This window comes from Molossus molossus, unplaced genomic scaffold (assembly GCF_014108415.1).
Source record: "Molossus molossus isolate mMolMol1 unplaced genomic scaffold, mMolMol1.p scaffold_m16_p_24, whole genome shotgun sequence".
In the NCBI taxonomy this organism is placed as follows: Eukaryota; Metazoa; Chordata; class Mammalia; order Chiroptera; family Molossidae; genus Molossus; species Molossus molossus.
The window spans coordinates 4,673,378-4,690,117 of NW_023425360.1; the positions used below are offsets into that span (position 1 = coordinate 4,673,378).

The following is a 16,740-nucleotide window of genomic DNA, read 5'->3' on the forward strand; positions in this document are numbered from 1 at the left end:
CGACAGGACCCCTCGGGGAGCGGAGCAGGCAGAGGGAGGGGCCTCCTGGATGAGAGGAGCACCGCTGTATTCAGCAGAGCACGCAGTGCCTCAGCATGTGACTCTAGTGGCCTGGAGGTGGAGTAGCTGAGGTTCAGGCTGATGAAGAGCTGGGATCCCAACCCAGGCTGTGTCTCCACCCCCCTCCCCAAGCAGGCGGGAAGGAATGGGCAGCCAGGGGGAGCCCTGGCAAGGGCACAGAGGAGAAGAGCGAATTGCATTTCCAGGGTACCCGGTCAGACCTTTGTCCCCCCTCTGAGGATCTCCCTCCTTTGGTCACTCAGACTTGCCTCCCGCCCACAAGTGAGCTGTATGACCCTCATTCCTGAGTGCCAGAGCCCCATCCCCCTCAACAGCCTCTTTGTCCTGAGGGGGAAATCGAGGTCTGATTGGGGAAGGGGAATGTGGCCCCTGATGGCCTGCTGAGTGTGTGCTCAACTGGGTCTAGACAGCAGGTGGCTTGCTGGCCAGGCCCCTGGGACACCGTGCTGCCCCTCAGTTGACATTTCCTTCGGTTCAAGGGGATTACGCAAATCCAGGGTGGCTAAGCTGCCACAGAGCACTATGGAAACAGCACCGTGCTCTGCCTGCCTACTCCCTCCAGCCAGGCAGTAATGACACCCAAGCTGACTTTTCTGGCAAGACTAGCTATGCTAAATCGCAGAGTATGTGCACAATGTAATTTGAACCTGGGTGGGCAAGGGGAGAAGCCAGATTAATTGCCAGAACCAATTTCTGAGCCAAGTCAGATGTCTGCCCCCAAATAGTGGACCACCAGCAGGGCGGTGGGGGCGCATGTTATAGGGTCCATGTGTATCAAATGTCCATTAAAGTGCTAGGTGCATACTTCAGTAGATAGTTTACATGATGCCCGACTGCAGCTTCCATACATTTTTGTAAGCCAGTTCTTTATTTCTATTTTTATTGTATTTTAAGTGGTTCGTTAATTAATCCGACTAAGCAACAGCAATGTACACAGCACCCTCTCCTAAAGGTGAAAAAGGCAGAAGTTACGTCTTCTTTCCACATGTGTCCCAGTTGTTCATTTTGGGGTGTCTTTTCAGATATTCAGCACATATACATTTATGTGTATGTATCTGTCCTTTTCCATAAAAACTAGTGACTATACTATGTACATTGTCCTCCCTCCTTCATTTTTTTCCCTTTCACTTTTAATTCTCACCTGAGGATATGTTTTATTTCTTTTGATATTTAGAGGGAAAGAAAGAGAGACAGACAGGGAGGGGTGGAGGGAGGGAGGGAGGGACGGGGAGAGAGAGAGAGAGAGAGAGAGAGAGAGAGAGAGAGAAAGAAAGAAAACATCATTCCAAGTACTTTGCAGTACATCTTGGCATGTGTCTGGGCTAATATTCCATTCTATGGGTGGAACATAATTTCTTTAGTCCCATTGATGGACATTTAGGTTCCAATCTTCTACCGTAACTCTCAGTGCCTCAGTGAGTATGTATCTTTGCATATTTGCTACACACGTGAAGAATATCTAAGCTGCACTGTCCAGTGTGGGAGCCACCAGCCACAAGTTGCTATGTATGTTTAAATGCATTTGAATTAGCCAGGCCAGTGTGGCTCAGTGGTTGAGCATCGACCCATGTACCGAGAGGTCGCTGGTTTGATTCCCGGTCAGGGCACATGCCCAGGTTGTGGGCCAAATCCTCAGTGAGGGGTATGCAGGAGGCGGCCAATCAATGTTCTCTCTCATCGATGTTTCTATGTCTCTCTCTCTCTCTAAAAACTTAATAAAAACACATTTAAAAAAAATAAATGCATTTGAATGAAATGAAACGTAAAATCCAGTTCTTCAGTAATGCTAGCTCCTTCTTTTTTTTAATCCTCACCCGAGGATATTTTTCCATTGATTTTCACATAGAGTGGGATGGAGGGAGGGAGGGAGGGAGGGAGAGAGAGAGTGAGAAACATCCATGTGAGAGGGACACATTGACTGGTTGCCTCCTGCACGACCCCAGTCAGGGCTGGGAATTGAACTGCAACCAAGGTACGTGCCCTTGATCAGAATTGAACCCTCGACTCTGGTCCATGGGCCAACGCTCTAACTGCTGAGCCAAACTGCCCAGGGCTGCTGGCTCTTTCTCAGGTGCTGAAGAGTCGCAGGCTAGAGCGCTTCCGTAGTGCAGGGGTCCTGTTGGACAGCGCTGCTCCACGTGATGAATTAGGAGGGAATCAGGAAGCCAGAGGTCTGCACATCTTGAGTGTTGACAGATTACCGACTTTCCTTCTAAAGAGGCTCTTGCTATTTATCCCCTTCCCCCCTCAGTAAGAGCTCAGAGAGGGAGGACACTTTTATTTCAAACACTTACATGGAATGTTGGGGAGAAGTAGAAATGGACCTTGTGTACTGATTGTAAGGACATTCTGTTTCTGTGGTCACTGCCCACGTCGTGTTGTTCTAGTCAGACACTGCTGTTCTCAAGTTACAGTGGGCACACCTGTCACAGGGAGCCCCTCGCTGGATGTCTGTCTGAGGCTGTGCCTCCCACCACCTTGCTGTGGTTGCTTCTCCCCAGCTCTCATCCTCTTCCCTCTCCTCTCCTAAGTCCAGGGCTCCTCCACACCCCAGCTCACGGCCTGCCTGTCTCAGCGGGGTGCCGTCTCCTCATGCATTCTGTCACCATACACAGCCTTTACCGGAGGACCAGCCATAGCTCCGTTTCCTCACTTCCCACTCTCTCCACCCTCCCCCGCCTAGGTGGGTGGTGACCTCCACAGTGTCAGATTAAGATCTGACACTACCAGATCCAGTGGGCACTCTCCTCTCGCTTGAGCTCCCGGCCCTGTCAGCTGCAGCTGCACTTGGTCCTTTCCTTCTTGAAGTGCTCGCCCCTTGGCTTCTGACACCACGTGTGCAGCTCTGTTGGTGTCCTTTGCAGTCTTATCTTCTCTACAGCATTCACAATTCAGTCGTCGTCTTTTCCTTATTACCTGCTGTTTCCTGAGCAATCTCATGCCCACCATGGCTTTGATTAGTTAGCATCATTTGGGGAATGATGGTCATGCATTTTAATTCCCATTTCCTTGATTACAAATAAGGTTGAGCATCTTCATGGTTTGCATTTCCGACCCTAAGGACACCCATTGATCTGTCTGTTTGTCTCACCTGCCACCTTCTCCACAAAGCCTTCCATCCCTTAAACTGAGGGGATCATTCCTTCACTCTAACACCGATACCATTCACGCCCCTTTCACGGGACTTCTGACTCTTTCATCCTCAGGCATGCCTCGCTTCCTTAGGCTGGGAACCTAAGGGTAGTAGTGGCGGTGTCACATCTGTCCCCCCAGAGCCCAGCCTGTTTGTGCAATAGCCCATGTTTGCTCAGTTTGGTCGAATGGACGACTTCTGCTGTGGCAGTGACCAGTCCATCTCTTTGGGCTGATCGTACCCAGATTGAAAAAGCAATGTGTGTATCCAGAATAGGAAATACAATGAATAGAGGAAAAGAATAAAGGCGCCCAGGGGGAAGGGATGTATTTAATTTTTTTAAATGGACATGTCAGGCCCTGGCCGGTTTGGCTCAGCGGTTAGAGCGTCGGCCTGTGGTCCAGAGAGACCCGGGTTCGGTTCCCGCTAAGGGCACGTACCTCAGTTGCAGTTTGTCCCCGGCCCCAGTTGGGATTGTGTGGTGGCAACCACTCGATGTGTCTCTCTCACGCCGATGTTTCTCTCTCTCTCCCCCACTCTATCTGAAGATAAATGCAAAAAAGTCCTTGGGTGAGGATAAAAAATTAAATAAATAAATAAATAAATGGACATGTCAGAGGCAGGTTGTAGGCAGAGGAGACTGGAAAATGGTTTCTCCTAACATGCTGAGTGTCATTCTGCTAGCATCCAGGTACTATAGTGTTCAACAGGCTTGTTTTGGCAGTGACGGTACATTTTGGTGTCAGGTGATGGCTTGGCTGAAAGGAAAACATTGCATCTACGCTGAATGGGAAGAAATTGTATTTGTGTTTTTGTCTGAGGAGAGGGGAAGCTTCCCTTATGTAGCCAGTCCCGTGCCACCAGCTTTGAGCTGCCAGAAGCAGAAACTGCAGGTGCACTGAGAAATAGCCTAGGACCCGCTGCCAGGACACAAGAAGTGTCACACGAGCTGATGCCGATGCTCCGCTTGCGCAAATGTTTAGGACCGACGAGAGGCTCTGTCTCCTCCGCCTGCGGGAGGTTCGGGCCCACGGCCCACCTGCGTTCTCAGGGCCGAGACGCGGCTGCCGAGGAGGGCCGTGGCAGTGGGCCGGCCGCAGGTAAGCAAGAACTGCTTCAACTGGTCAGCCTTCGGTGCGCTGCCTGGCGCCCGAGGGTCCAGTCTCTGCGAGGCCAAGACCGAACAACTGAGAGGACACGCTTCACCACGGGCACTGAAAGCCTGGACACGTGCACTGGGAGCTCATGACAATAAAGCGTGTGTGTTCGCAGCACACCTGACGGTGGCCCTTGGTGCTTTGAGCCAGGCCTCCATTTCTGGGCCCAAGACCCGTGATCTTCGGGTCCCCAGTGCCCCTCGGTGCTTGCAGGCTCTCCTGGGACCCTGTGCAGAGATTTTCTTTTCAAAGCCCTCAGTGTAATAACACTTTTTAAAACCGCGATGCCCATGCCTACTGTTGTCCACACCCCCGCACATCCCTGCTGCGGCTGGGAGGCGGACACATTAAGGACCGCACCACTGAGCTCCCCTGCCCTCTTGCTTCTTGCTGGGTTTCAGGCCCTGGGGACACCAGAGGTGACCAGAGGCGAGGCCAGTCAGGGCATTTGCCACCTCCCTCTGCCAGGCAGGCCCTGGTTTTGGCAGAGGCTGCGTTCCTGAAGGCTGCCGGTGGTAAAGGCTTCCTGCCCTTCCTGCTCCTGTTAGGCCTGGATACCTCCCCGATCTGTCTATTCCCTGGACCCTGCCACACTTCTGAAAGAAACTCATCGACCTCTCTTAACCCTTCAAGCCATCTTTTCTTTTCCGTGTGGGCCCTGAGATCAACTGTCCAGTTGTTCCAGGCTCCGTCTATCCAAATAAAGGCCAACCAGAGGAAGTCACAGAGCAGTTCTCGAGTTCCAGGATATTTTGCACCGTGTTTACATGTAGTTTTATGGTGAAATAGTAACTCCTTCCAGCAGTGACTTCACAGAGGAAGCCTCCTGTCGGTTTCGTTAGTCAGTCGTTTATGTTCAGGTCACGGCCTTCCCCCTTCTCTAACTAGCACAACCACTCTCCTATTTAGGAGGCATTTGTGGTTTAACTACAGAGTTCAGGCGAATTAGTGTTTACCTGGCTGGGCACAGAGGGGAGCCCAGTGCCTTCGCCAGGTGGTCAGCAGGCCCTTTTCTTCTGGTGATGCCCTCCTCCTGGGCCCTTTGTCCAAGGAGGGCTCGGCCGCAAGCCCTCGCCTTTGGCTGCTGTGTGACCCCACTGGTGTTAGCACCGTCCAGTTCCACTTTTCTGCACTTTTCCATTTGGGCTCTACTCTTGTCCCCCACCCGCCTCCTTTCTAGAGAATCCTGTTTTATGCCGCTCTACCCCCCCTGCGTTAGGGTCCCTCAGTCCTGGGTGCTGAGACTGCTGAAGCCAAGGGCAGACTGGAAGTGTGCTCCCAGGGTGACCTCGTTCCCGCCAGAGTGCTCCAGAGCCAGAGGCTACGCGCTCTCAGCTTGGGGCCAAATTAAAGGTGTTAACAAAAGTTGCTATGAGCTCTGGAAACCTTGGTGAAGAGTCTAAAGAAGAAATATCTGGAACAAAGAGGAAGGTGTCTGGTGAACAGCAGCTCACATTCACATTTAGCCCTTCAATCTAGGGTTCATCTCAACTCAAAATCTTTTTCAGGAGAAAGTTTGCACTGTTTGCAAATCTGGAAGCAAAAACTCACAACTCACTGCAGGTGGTAGACACGTTCTTTTATTTTTTTTTAGAGCAGGGCAGCATTTACTGGTTGGGGTCCGGGCCATAGCAGCTCCTGTGGCTCCCCTTGTGTCCAAGGGGATGTCTTCACTTCTGGACACGCCGATCTCCAATCAGAAGCACGGCAAAGGCCACCACAGAAGGAGGCAGAGCCGTCCCTGACTGCCGGAAGCACCCCAGCAAACCTCTGGAGGGAGCTCTGACTGTGCTTGCCACAGGGCTGGAGGTCAGGTTCAGGTGCAGGCTTCCTTCCCATCACAGCCTCCGAGCCTTCCTGGGGCGGCAGCCGTTGTGCGGGATGGGGGTGTTGTCTGTGATTGAGATCACTTCCAGGCCCCCCATGGTCAGTCCCTTGATGGCAGACTGGAGGGAACAGAAGGAACGGTAGGAGGCTTGGTCCCAGAAGTGATGACCTAGCGTGCCCAGCAGGGCTCGGAGAGCGAGCAGGGGGAGGGGTGGGGTGGGGTGGGGAGGAGAGTGCAGAGGTTCACTGGCCTTGATACCTATAATCCCAGCTCTGTTCTACTCATAGGGTCTCCCAACCAAGCCTGTCACCCAGGTGCTCAGTGCTGTGCTCCGCAGTCACCTGCTGCTTCCCACTGTGCTTTACTATCTGAGCACAGAGACTCCCCGTAAACCCTGACAGACCTTGGGCATTACACTCCTGCAGCTTTCCTTACGTCTTCCCTCTGCCTGGAATGTCCCCCTCACTTGGACATACCATGTTATTCTTGAAAAGTCAATAGAATTGTTACCTCTTTGGGGAAGCTTTCCTGATCATACCCAATGGGCTGGTAGCACCCGGGGCACAGGCTTTACAACTGCACCCCCTAGTCTGTACTGAGGGAGCCATTTGTGATGGTCCCCAGGGACCACCTTTCTATTCCCAGTGTCTGGCACACAGCAGGCACCCAGTGAATGTCTGAGGAATTCAACTAAGTGGTCTGTGTTTGCTTTTAGAAGCTCAGTAGATGATAAGAACAGCGGAAAGAAACTTCAAGCCCTCATGGAAATCCACTACAAGGCCCTTTTCCACTCTCTTTATACTGCGCTCAAGACCCGTCTGTCTAACTAAAGGAACAAGTGCCCATCCCGTGGAGAGTCACTGCCACTTACCAAGCGCCCCGGCCCCAGGCCTTTCACCACCACGCGGACGTGGGTCACACCCTTCCCTGTAGCTTTCTGGAGAGGAGCAACAAGTGGTTAGTGCCCCAGTGAGAACGGCTACGTCCACACCTCTAGCTACTGCCCCCTGGAGCAACAGGGCTGTGAGCTCCAGGGAAAAGGCACCCACAAATGTAGACGGGCAGAAGACAGGAAGGAAATGCAGGCCAGATGGCCAGTGCAGGCCAGAGACCAGCAGAGAAACAGATTTAGTCAACTGTGATCCCTTTTCGCCCAGGACAGCACTGCCACCTAATGGAAACTTCTAAATATCGCTCCGATTTTTCTCAGATGGGTAAATTTTTCTCAGAATCTCAGACCATGAGGAGGAGCCCTGGACTTCAAAGCTGAGCTTAAATACCCACTTACAAAGTGTTATCATTTTAAATCTTTAGTAATAGTTAAGTTTTTCTTTCTTGTTTACAAAAGGCATCATGATGGAAACTGGAAAACACACAGATGCCACAGAACCCATCCTGCAGAAACCACTGTCATCATGTTTCTTTTAAGGGTATACAATCTGCCCATCGGTGGACAGCACATTTTGGGGATCATTAATACATAGCAATCAATAGTTTTGGGCGCTGAGCTTTGTTTGAAGGTCCAGGGTTTCCTCTAGGAAATAGTTTGGTTGGTCAGAACCTGTGCCACAGTGTATGAGCTTTGGTTCCAGACCAACGTGGGTTCAGTGCTGGGAGCTAACAGGACTGCATGGCTCTAAGCAAGCTGTACACTGTATCTGAACTGGCTCAAAAATGTGGATAGTACCGAGGGTCTTCTGAGGATTCAACATAATGAGTGTAGTGTCTGGTGTATAGATGCTCAATAAATATACCAATAGTGGCACAGGGCTGACCTGCTTCTAGAAAGGTCTGCAACAGCTCACACTCGAATTGGTATTGCATGAGGGTTTTCACCACACCATATCTTCCCAAAGAGACTCTTATCACCAATCCCCACCCCACCCCACTGGCCTTTAAATGAAGGAGGCTTTGATAAGCCTCAGCACCTGGCTGTTAACGTCTTCTGGAAGACAGTATCTCACTTCTCCTGAAGCTAAAAGGAAGAGAAAAGGGAAGCCTTTTCACACAGACCTCTTCAAACTGCTCCCAGTGTTCAGCTAGCAAACAGGAGTTGGCATATACCCCATGGCTTCTGACCGGCTGGTTCGTGGAGAACTGTCACCAGTGATCAGCCATGCAGAAAGGGGAGCGCATTTCAGAGGGCCGAAAGAACTCACCGCCGCGGCAGCTATGCCTGCTGTCTGTGCTGCGATGCCCGTGCCCTTCTTGGCGTTCCGAAACCCCTCAGTGCCGCAGGAAGTGCGGGCGAGGGGCTGGTGCGCAGCAGAGACGACTTGGATCTGTGTGCTGGGGAAGCACAGAAGGTAAACAGGACTGTTCAGGACTTCAGAGAGCGCTAACCTATATTCCCTTACAGACCTGAAAGAGAGGAGTCAGCTGCTTTCCCTTGGAGCTCACCAGGGAATGTTTTCTGAACGTTTACAGGAGGTGTTAGGAAGGTCAGAATCACCCCTAAACCTCACTGAAAACTGACAAGTCATATAATCTAAAGAGAGTTGTTACAGACTGAATGTTTGTGACCCCCCTCCCCAATTAATGTTGAAACCCTAACCCCGAATATGATGGTATTTGGAACTGGGGCCTTTAGGAGGCAGCTAGGTCACGAGGATGGAGCCTTCATGAATGGGCTTAGTGCCCTCCAGAGAGCCCCCTCCCCTTCCATGTTGGCACCTGTCCTTGGACTTCTCATCCCCAGAACCTGAGACACGAATGCCTGTTGTTCAGGCCAGTCTGTGGTGCTCTGCAATGGCAGCTGAGCAGGCTAAGGTAAGTTCCATAATGAGGGCGGCACATCTCCTAGAGCCTTTCCTGTAGCCAGTGTGTACACCAGGTGTGCTGATCTCGCCTGGCATTTCCCCTAAGCTTAGATGCTTTATACACCAGCTAATTAAGAAAAAGACTCTTCATTAGGGAAAATTTCAAATATATACAAAAGTGAACAGAATAGTATATGAACTCCCATGGACCTATCACTCAGGTTCAATAATTATTAATTCACATCCAATGTGATAGACACATTGATTGATTGCCTCCCCACAGCCTCGATAGGGACCTAGGATCAAACCTGCAACCCAGGTATGTGGCCTTGACTGGAATTGAACCCATGACCCCCCCCTTCAGTCTGCAGGCTGATGCTTTAACTGCTGAGCCAAACTGGCCAGGGCTTAATGGATACTTCAAATGCTTATAACATTCCATTTCATGATCAATTCTTTAAAAATAAGTGAAACATTTTTACTAATCACCTCTATTTATTTATTTATGTTACTCCTTCAGATAGAGTGGGAGGGAGAGAGAGGAAGAGAGAAACATCAATGTGAAAGGGACACATTGAGTGGTTGCCACCCGCACGACAGAACCAGGGCCGGGGACAAACTGCAACCAAGGTACATGTCCTTAGCGGGAACCAAACCCAGGTCTCTCTGGACCACAGGCCGATGCTCCAACCGCTGAGCCAAACCAGCCAGGGCATCATCTCTAACTTTTAAAATGAAGAATAACTTGCCCAGCCGGAGTAGCTCAGTGCACCAAGAGGTCGCTGGTTCAATTCCCGGTCAGGGCACATGCCAAGGTTGTGGGCCCAATCCCCAGTGGGGGGCATGCAGGAGGTGGCCAATCAATGTTCTCTCTCATCGATGTTTCTCTCTCTCTCTCCTCTCCCTTCCTCTCTAAAATCAATAAACAAAAAAAATTTTTTTTTAAAAGAATAACTTTAGAAATCCATAGACATGCTTTCCATTTCCCCTTGGCCATCATCACCCTGTCTCTGGTCTGGAGAACTCCCGGCGAAGAGGGAAGTGGAGGAGCAGTTATGGAGTCAGCCCTGGGCTGGCGCCATCTGCTTGTTGGCCTGGCTACAGCTGCCATTTCCCTACCACAGCCTCTTGGGTTTTCTACACTGAACAGAAGCACAAGAGAGTTGCTTGATCTTGAGACAGCCCAAACAGGGAGCTACAGAGTGGGCTCCAGCCACTTATGGATGCTGAGTGAATCCTATGACATCTTTCCTGTGCCCCACACTGTGTCTGCGACTACCAACATTCTCTTGTATCGTTGTTAAATTGCTGCAGGGGCAGGTTGTGACCAAACACTGACCCACCTCGGAGCAGGGGGGAGCTGGTGGGGGTGGCTGGCCTGCAAAGTTGTCACTAATGTCAGCAAGGCCTCTGTTGCCAACACACAGTTGGGAACTCCCTCGACACGTGTTTGTAGGAAAGCCAGTCTTATCAATAGGATAAGCCTAACCCAGTCCACATTTTCATGAAATCTGAATGAACATTATAAAGACAGAAGCTGGTTTCGCAAAACAAAGAACACGTGATTTGGCACCACCTGTAGAATGTGGCACTCTGGCTCCCCGCCCCCAGCAGGTGCCCAGGGCCACCTTGCCCTTCCACGGTGAAGGGGAAAGGAGCCCACCGAGACCCGCCAGGTGCTCCCCACCCCACTTACTTGTTGTAGGATGCCTTAATGTGTGCGATAGGAATCTCCTCAAATTTCTTTCCTGCCCACCTCAGGGAGCTCTCCTGTCCTGGAATTGGAGGGTATATGCTGCAATCAGAATGAACATTTATGTAAAATTGTCATTATGTTTTTTTAAATTCAAAGAAATCCATCACATAGTTACAAATAATCCAACAATACAGACAAACTCAATGAAAAACAGCAGCCCCCTCCCCTCAAACCTGCTCCTGAGGTAGCTGCCCCCCCATTCCCGTTCAGTCCTGGTGCTGGCGCCCTAGCTAGGAGCACTGCGCATGCAGCTAGTCCTCGTCGCTGGCTCTAGACACATGGAGTGACTCTCTGCTAGAGGAAGTTACAGCCCACACTCCCACCCATCTTGTCCCTTCTGATGCAACAGATCAGTCCTCCTAATCCTCTGTAGGATCTGCTTTCTGCAATTTAAAAAATAAAGTTAAACCTCTATTCTTGTTTCATTGTCTGCAGATATCTTGTCTCACTACTTTATGAGGTTTCTGTTGCAACTCTGACACTAGAGTGCAAAAAAATGGCCGTGGACAACAGCCAGTCAATGGGCATGGCTGTCCCAATAAAACTTTATCGCAACAGGCCAGATCTGGCCCATGGGATGTAGTTTGTCAACCCCTACCCTAGACCAGTGGTTCTCTCTCTGAACAGCAGAAGCACCTGTTACTGTGATGGGTAAGCTCCACTCCAGACTTCTGGGTAGATCTGGGAATCTTACTTCTAAAATGCCCTAGGTGGCCCGGCCTGTGTGGCTCAGTGGATTGAGTGTCGTCCCACGGACTGAGAGGTCCTGGTTGATTCCTGGTCAGGACACGTGCCCTGGATGCAGACTTGATCCCCAGTAGGGGGAGTGCAAGAGGCAGCTGATTGATGTTTCTCTCTGACATGGATGTTTCTCTCTCTCCCTTCCTCTTTTGCTTAAAAAATCAATAAAAACATATTTTAAAAAATGCCCCAGGTGAATGATGTGTGGACTCAGGGTTGAGAACACTGGCCCAGACACTGCAATGAATACAAGATCTTTTGCTATCTGAGCCAACCTGTTCTCTGGCTATCCTAGGTCAGTACTCTTCATTTTCAGGTGGAGAAACTGAGGTAGGAATCAGGGAACAGGGTTAGCTGGGAAGCCCGGCCTTGGGCCTAGGAGGCCTGCCTCTGTCCAGAGCTCTGCTTGCCATGCGGGGCTTTCTTTTATTCAAACACACACAGTTGTCATCAAGCACTTGAGATGTGAGTGAACCTGCTGTTGCACTCTGCCTACACGTGCAAATCAGATCTGTATTTGTACCCTCCCTCGTCATGAAATACAGTGGATTTAGGTCTAGAAAATACACCTATCTGAGAACAGTCTTCCCTTCAGCCCTACCTACTTTCCTAGAGATATTTTTAAAAAACAAAACAACAACACAGTGGTATTCAAGAGTTACAAGTGTATTCTTTCCTGTTAGGCCTGATGGTAAGAGATGACTGAGTGCCTCAGCCGGCTCCTGGCCTATCAGCCTACACACTGAGATGGAAAGTGTAATTAAAAACAGTAAAGCAACGTTTTTGTACTAGGAAGGACTCAGAACTTGAACCATTTAATTGAACGCATGGACAATATGAGGCTTTTAAACCTCCCAGGTCCACTGTACAAATGAACAAATGGCTCACTCCACAGAAGCCAGAATGGGACTGTTTCGTCCCCGTCCTCAGAGCAGGGAAACGTACAGTGGCCGGCGCCTGTGGCGTTGCTCTTGTGCAGCTGGGGAGGGCCGACACTGGCTGCGGGCCGCCCGTGCTGAGGCTCGTCGAGGAGGGCCGACTGCCCTGTGTGCTTCAGGCACGAGAACTGGCTGAGCCCGGGGCCAACCCAACTGAAATGGCCCCGACACAAGCCTGGCAGGTGCTGGGACCTCGGCTGGGTAAGCTGCAGCTCTACTTCCCAAAGGAGAAGGCCCTGCCTCGCGGTCTTCAACCCACTTTCTTTAAAAGAAAATTTTTTCTTTATTGATTTTTAGAGAGAGATAGAAACATTGATGAGAGAGAACATTGGCTGGCCGCCTCCTGCATACCCCCCGCTGGGGATCGGGCCCACAACCTGGGCATGTGCCCTGACCGGGAATCAAACCGGTGACCTCTTGGTGCATGGGCTGATGCTCAGCCATTGAGCCACACCAGCTGGGCTCAACCCATTTTCTTCCTTTTCTTTTTTTTACTCCTCGCCCAAGGATATTTTTCTATTTATCTTCAGATACAGTGGGAGGGATAGAGGAGAGAAAGGGAGAGAGAGAGAAACATTGATGTCAGAGGGACACATGGACTGGTTGCCTCCTGCACGACCCCGGCCAGGGCTGGGGATGAACCACAACCAAGATACATGCTCTTGACTGGAATCAAACCCGCAAAAGTCATTGGTCTGCGGGCTGATGCTCTACCACTGAGCCAAACAGGCCAGGACTCAACCATTTTCTAAAGGTGGTTACAGGTAATTTTTAGAAATGAAGATAAATGTAGAAAAATACAAAGGTCATAAGTCATGGACCACTACTGTTGTCACACACACACGCACACACACACGATTTCGTTAAGAACATTCCAATTCCAACCTTGGCTTCTGTTTCTCGACTTCCATTTCTCCAACGATCCTGTATCCTACCCCGGCTACTTACTCCCGTGGTGATTAGCCCTTGTCATTACCATACTTGCAGCCCCATCATAACCTAGGTTCCAGGAATCTGGCCCCCACCTCCTGGCACACCCACTGGCTTCCTCTACTGGGAACCTTCAATCCCATTGATTCTATCAGCTTTTCACTTCCCCTCACACCCCTGATGCTTTCTTTCAGTTCTGCCCTGACCTCAAGTAAATTCATGGCCAATGATCACTAATCACTTCCTTGCACGCGCCCTCACTCCCCCCAACCCATTTCATTGTACCTCCTGGCAAACCCCTAACCCTGGTTAAATCCATCTCTCCAGCACTCTGAGCCCGTGCGTGCACCTGTACAACTGGCTGGAAAAAAATACACAGCAATGCCAACTGGTCTCCCTGTATCATGGCTTCTCAGCCTCAGCATTACTGACATTTTGGGTAAGATAATTCATTGTTGTGGGGGGCTGTCCTGCACACTCAGCATCCCTGACTTCTATCCACTACCTAATGTCTCCCAAGTTGCGACAGTCAAAAATGTCTTCAGACATTGCGAAAAGTCCCCTTGGAGGCAAAATCACCCGATTGAGAACTACTGCTTTCTGTGAATGACTTCTAACATCAAGGAGGTCCTCAGTACTGCCTGGCAATCATATAGCACATCCCCCGTTCAATTATCCATCCAGTCTCCTGGAAGACTATGTCCTACCTTCTTTTGTCTCCTCAAACCTGCTTCCTCACTGACAGCTGATGACCTTCACAGAGAAACAGAAGCAATCAGAAGTTCTTCCAGCTCCCACTACCAGACATCTGTGCCCGCGGTCTTTGCATTCTCTCCTGTTATGATGCTCCACTTGTGTGCTAGCCTCTCAAGGACATCACTCCAGCAATGTTCCGCTCTGGCATCATCATTCTTTCCCCTCTGCTTTCCCGTCAGCAAAAGATGCTGTCATGTCTCCAACCTAAAGCAAACAAAACCCTCTCGATCCCAAAGCCTCCCTGAGCTACTGCCATTTCCGTACCACCCATAAAGCAGTATCCCCTTAAAGAACTGACTGTACCTGCTGTTGCTTCCTGTCTTCTGTTCTCCTGGAACCCACTCCAATCAGACTTTAGCCCCTATTAACTCCTCCAAAAATGCTCTAGTCGAAGTCACCGACCAACTCACAATGTTAAATGCACGGAGCAATTTGGTCATCAGCCTATCAACCTGTCATATCAGCAGCATTTGACATAACTGCCCTTTGCCCTTGAACCACATTTAAAATCTCTTCTGTTTTTTTTTTTTTTTTTTTTACTACCTCTCTTTTGTCTCTCTTGCTGATTCTTCCTCATCTGCCAAATCTGTAAATGTCAGCGGGCTAGAGTTCAGTCGTTGGACTTCTCTTCTTTATCTACATTTACTCTCTTGATGATCTAGTGTCATCATCATCTATGGTGAGTGAGCCACATCTGTCCCCTGAACTCCATTTCTAATAGCCAACACTGTATCTCACGTGGATGCTAATTAAGCAACTCCAACTTAGCCACCCAACTGCAAGTTCCCACAGGCTTCCTCAGCTTAATGACAACTCCATCTTTCTAGTTGTTTAGGCCCAAACTTTTAGGGTTCCTTCATTCTGCTCTTTCTCTTCCACCTTCCATGAACAAATCACGTTGGTTCCACTTTCTAAATGTATCAGTCCGACCATAGTACTTCTACAGCTGTCCCTCTGGTCCAAGCCGCCAGCTCTTGTCTGTATTGTTTCAACAGTCTTCAATATCAGCACAGCAGCCAAAGGGACTCTTGAAAACTGTAAGCATGATTGTGTCAACCCTCTTCAAAATTCTCTGGTGGCTTCCCATCTCAGAGGAGAAGCTAAGTTCTGACGATGATGACCTCCCGTAGCCCTGCATATCTGCTAGACCCCTGACCCCTTCCCCCCTTATTTTACTCCTCACTCCACATTGGCCTTAGTGCTATTACTTATAAACATCGGTCATACTCCCATGTTCTACTTGTTTCATATTTGCTATCCCTCAAGTCCTGTGGGGGCAGGGATTTGTGTGTGTGTGGTCACCAGTGTGTCCCTAACACCCTGAACAGTGTCTGGCAAGGCTGAATGACCAGAATAGAGCCTTGACGTAAACTCCTTTAGAAGCTCCCCACTGCCTACAGTGGGGACATGTACAAGCCCCCGTTACAGACAAGACCCTCGGCATTGATTCCTTCTTGTCTCGCTGACTTCATCTGCCATCGCGCACACACCTGAACACACCATGTCCTTTCACACCACGTGCTTTTACACCAACCATTAGCTTTGTCTGAAACAACCCCTTTCGTCGTGTCCAGCTGAACTCCCATCCAATTCAGTTGTCAGCTCCCCATTTTCTTCTCCGCAGTTTTACCTGATTTCCTCAGGAGTCAGACACTCCTTCGTATATACTTGCAAACCAGTTCTTACCTCCAGCATACTACTGACTAGATAATGGTGAAGACGTCTGCATGTGTCTTCCCTACTGTGGGGAGAGACGATGTTTTGTATTTGTATTTGTATTGGTGCTTGGCACGTAGTAGGCTCAGTAGGTGTCTGTTAAATGGACGGGAAGTCCCAGCACAGGGAGGTGGTGGCGGTGGTGGAAGGCACATGCCGCTCCCAGGGCCGAGCACAGGAACTTCCCTAGACCTTGGACCAACTCTAAAAAGTGGGCCACGATCCATGCTACAGTGTACCCCCTCTCCCTTCCCGCTCTGTGTGTTTAGTCCGACGGGATCGCCCGCCGTGTCGGGAAAACGGAGGCTCAGGGGCTGATTTGCATCCTGTCGCACCGGCGGCAAGTGGCGGGGTCGGGGATCCACTGGTTCTCAGACTCGGGGCGGTGGTTCCGGTCCCCCGAGGGCTGGACCCACGCGGCCCTCACCTGAAGCTGCCGTGGCTCGGAGCCTCCGTCTTCTCTTCCAGCTTGGCCTCTGCGTCTGGCGGCGGCGGGGCGCCCGTGTGGACGGGGGCGGCCGGCGCCCGGGCCGCGGCCCTGCGGGACGGAGAGCTCGCTGAGGCCCAGGCCTGCCGCCCACTGCGGCCCGGCGGCTCAGGGGACACGCGCAGGAGCGTACTCCCGGCGGCGGTCTCCACTCTTACCTGCTCGGGGGCGCCCAGGCCCAGGGCCGCAAGAGCTGAGACCCCACGTTCCTTACGACGTGCATGACTGGAGTTGACCCCGGAGAGCTCCCGTCCGCGGCGCCAGCACCATGAGCGCCGGTGAGGGGGGGGTCCAGAGTCCAGGGGCAAAGGCATCTGCTTCCTCCCAGGAAGCCCGTTAAGTGTTTCCCCCCAATTTATTTGCTCTACGATAAATAACCATCACTGCGGCTTTCAGCTGCAGAATTCCTCCCTTTCCCCTAACCTCTCCCCCGAGATCGGCGCCCACCCCTCCGCGCT

General features: G+C 50.9%; 1 protein-coding gene across 1 annotated transcript; it reads right to left on the reverse strand.

Annotated features, from left to right (window-relative positions):
- Positions 1 to 5,932: 5,932 nt before the first annotated feature.
- Positions 5,933 to 16,609, reverse strand: MRPS11 (mitochondrial ribosomal protein S11). Its single transcript, XM_036278099.1, has 5 exons — positions 16,441 to 16,609; positions 10,655 to 10,753; positions 8,359 to 8,488; positions 7,071 to 7,136; positions 5,933 to 6,317 (listed from the first exon to the last, which is right to left on the reverse strand). The coding sequence occupies exons 1-5, from the start codon at positions 16,503 to 16,505 to the stop codon at positions 6,210 to 6,212; spliced, it is 468 nt and encodes a 155-aa protein (XP_036133992.1). The 5' UTR covers positions 16,506 to 16,609; the 3' UTR covers positions 5,933 to 6,209.
- Positions 16,610 to 16,740: the final 131 nt, after the last annotated feature.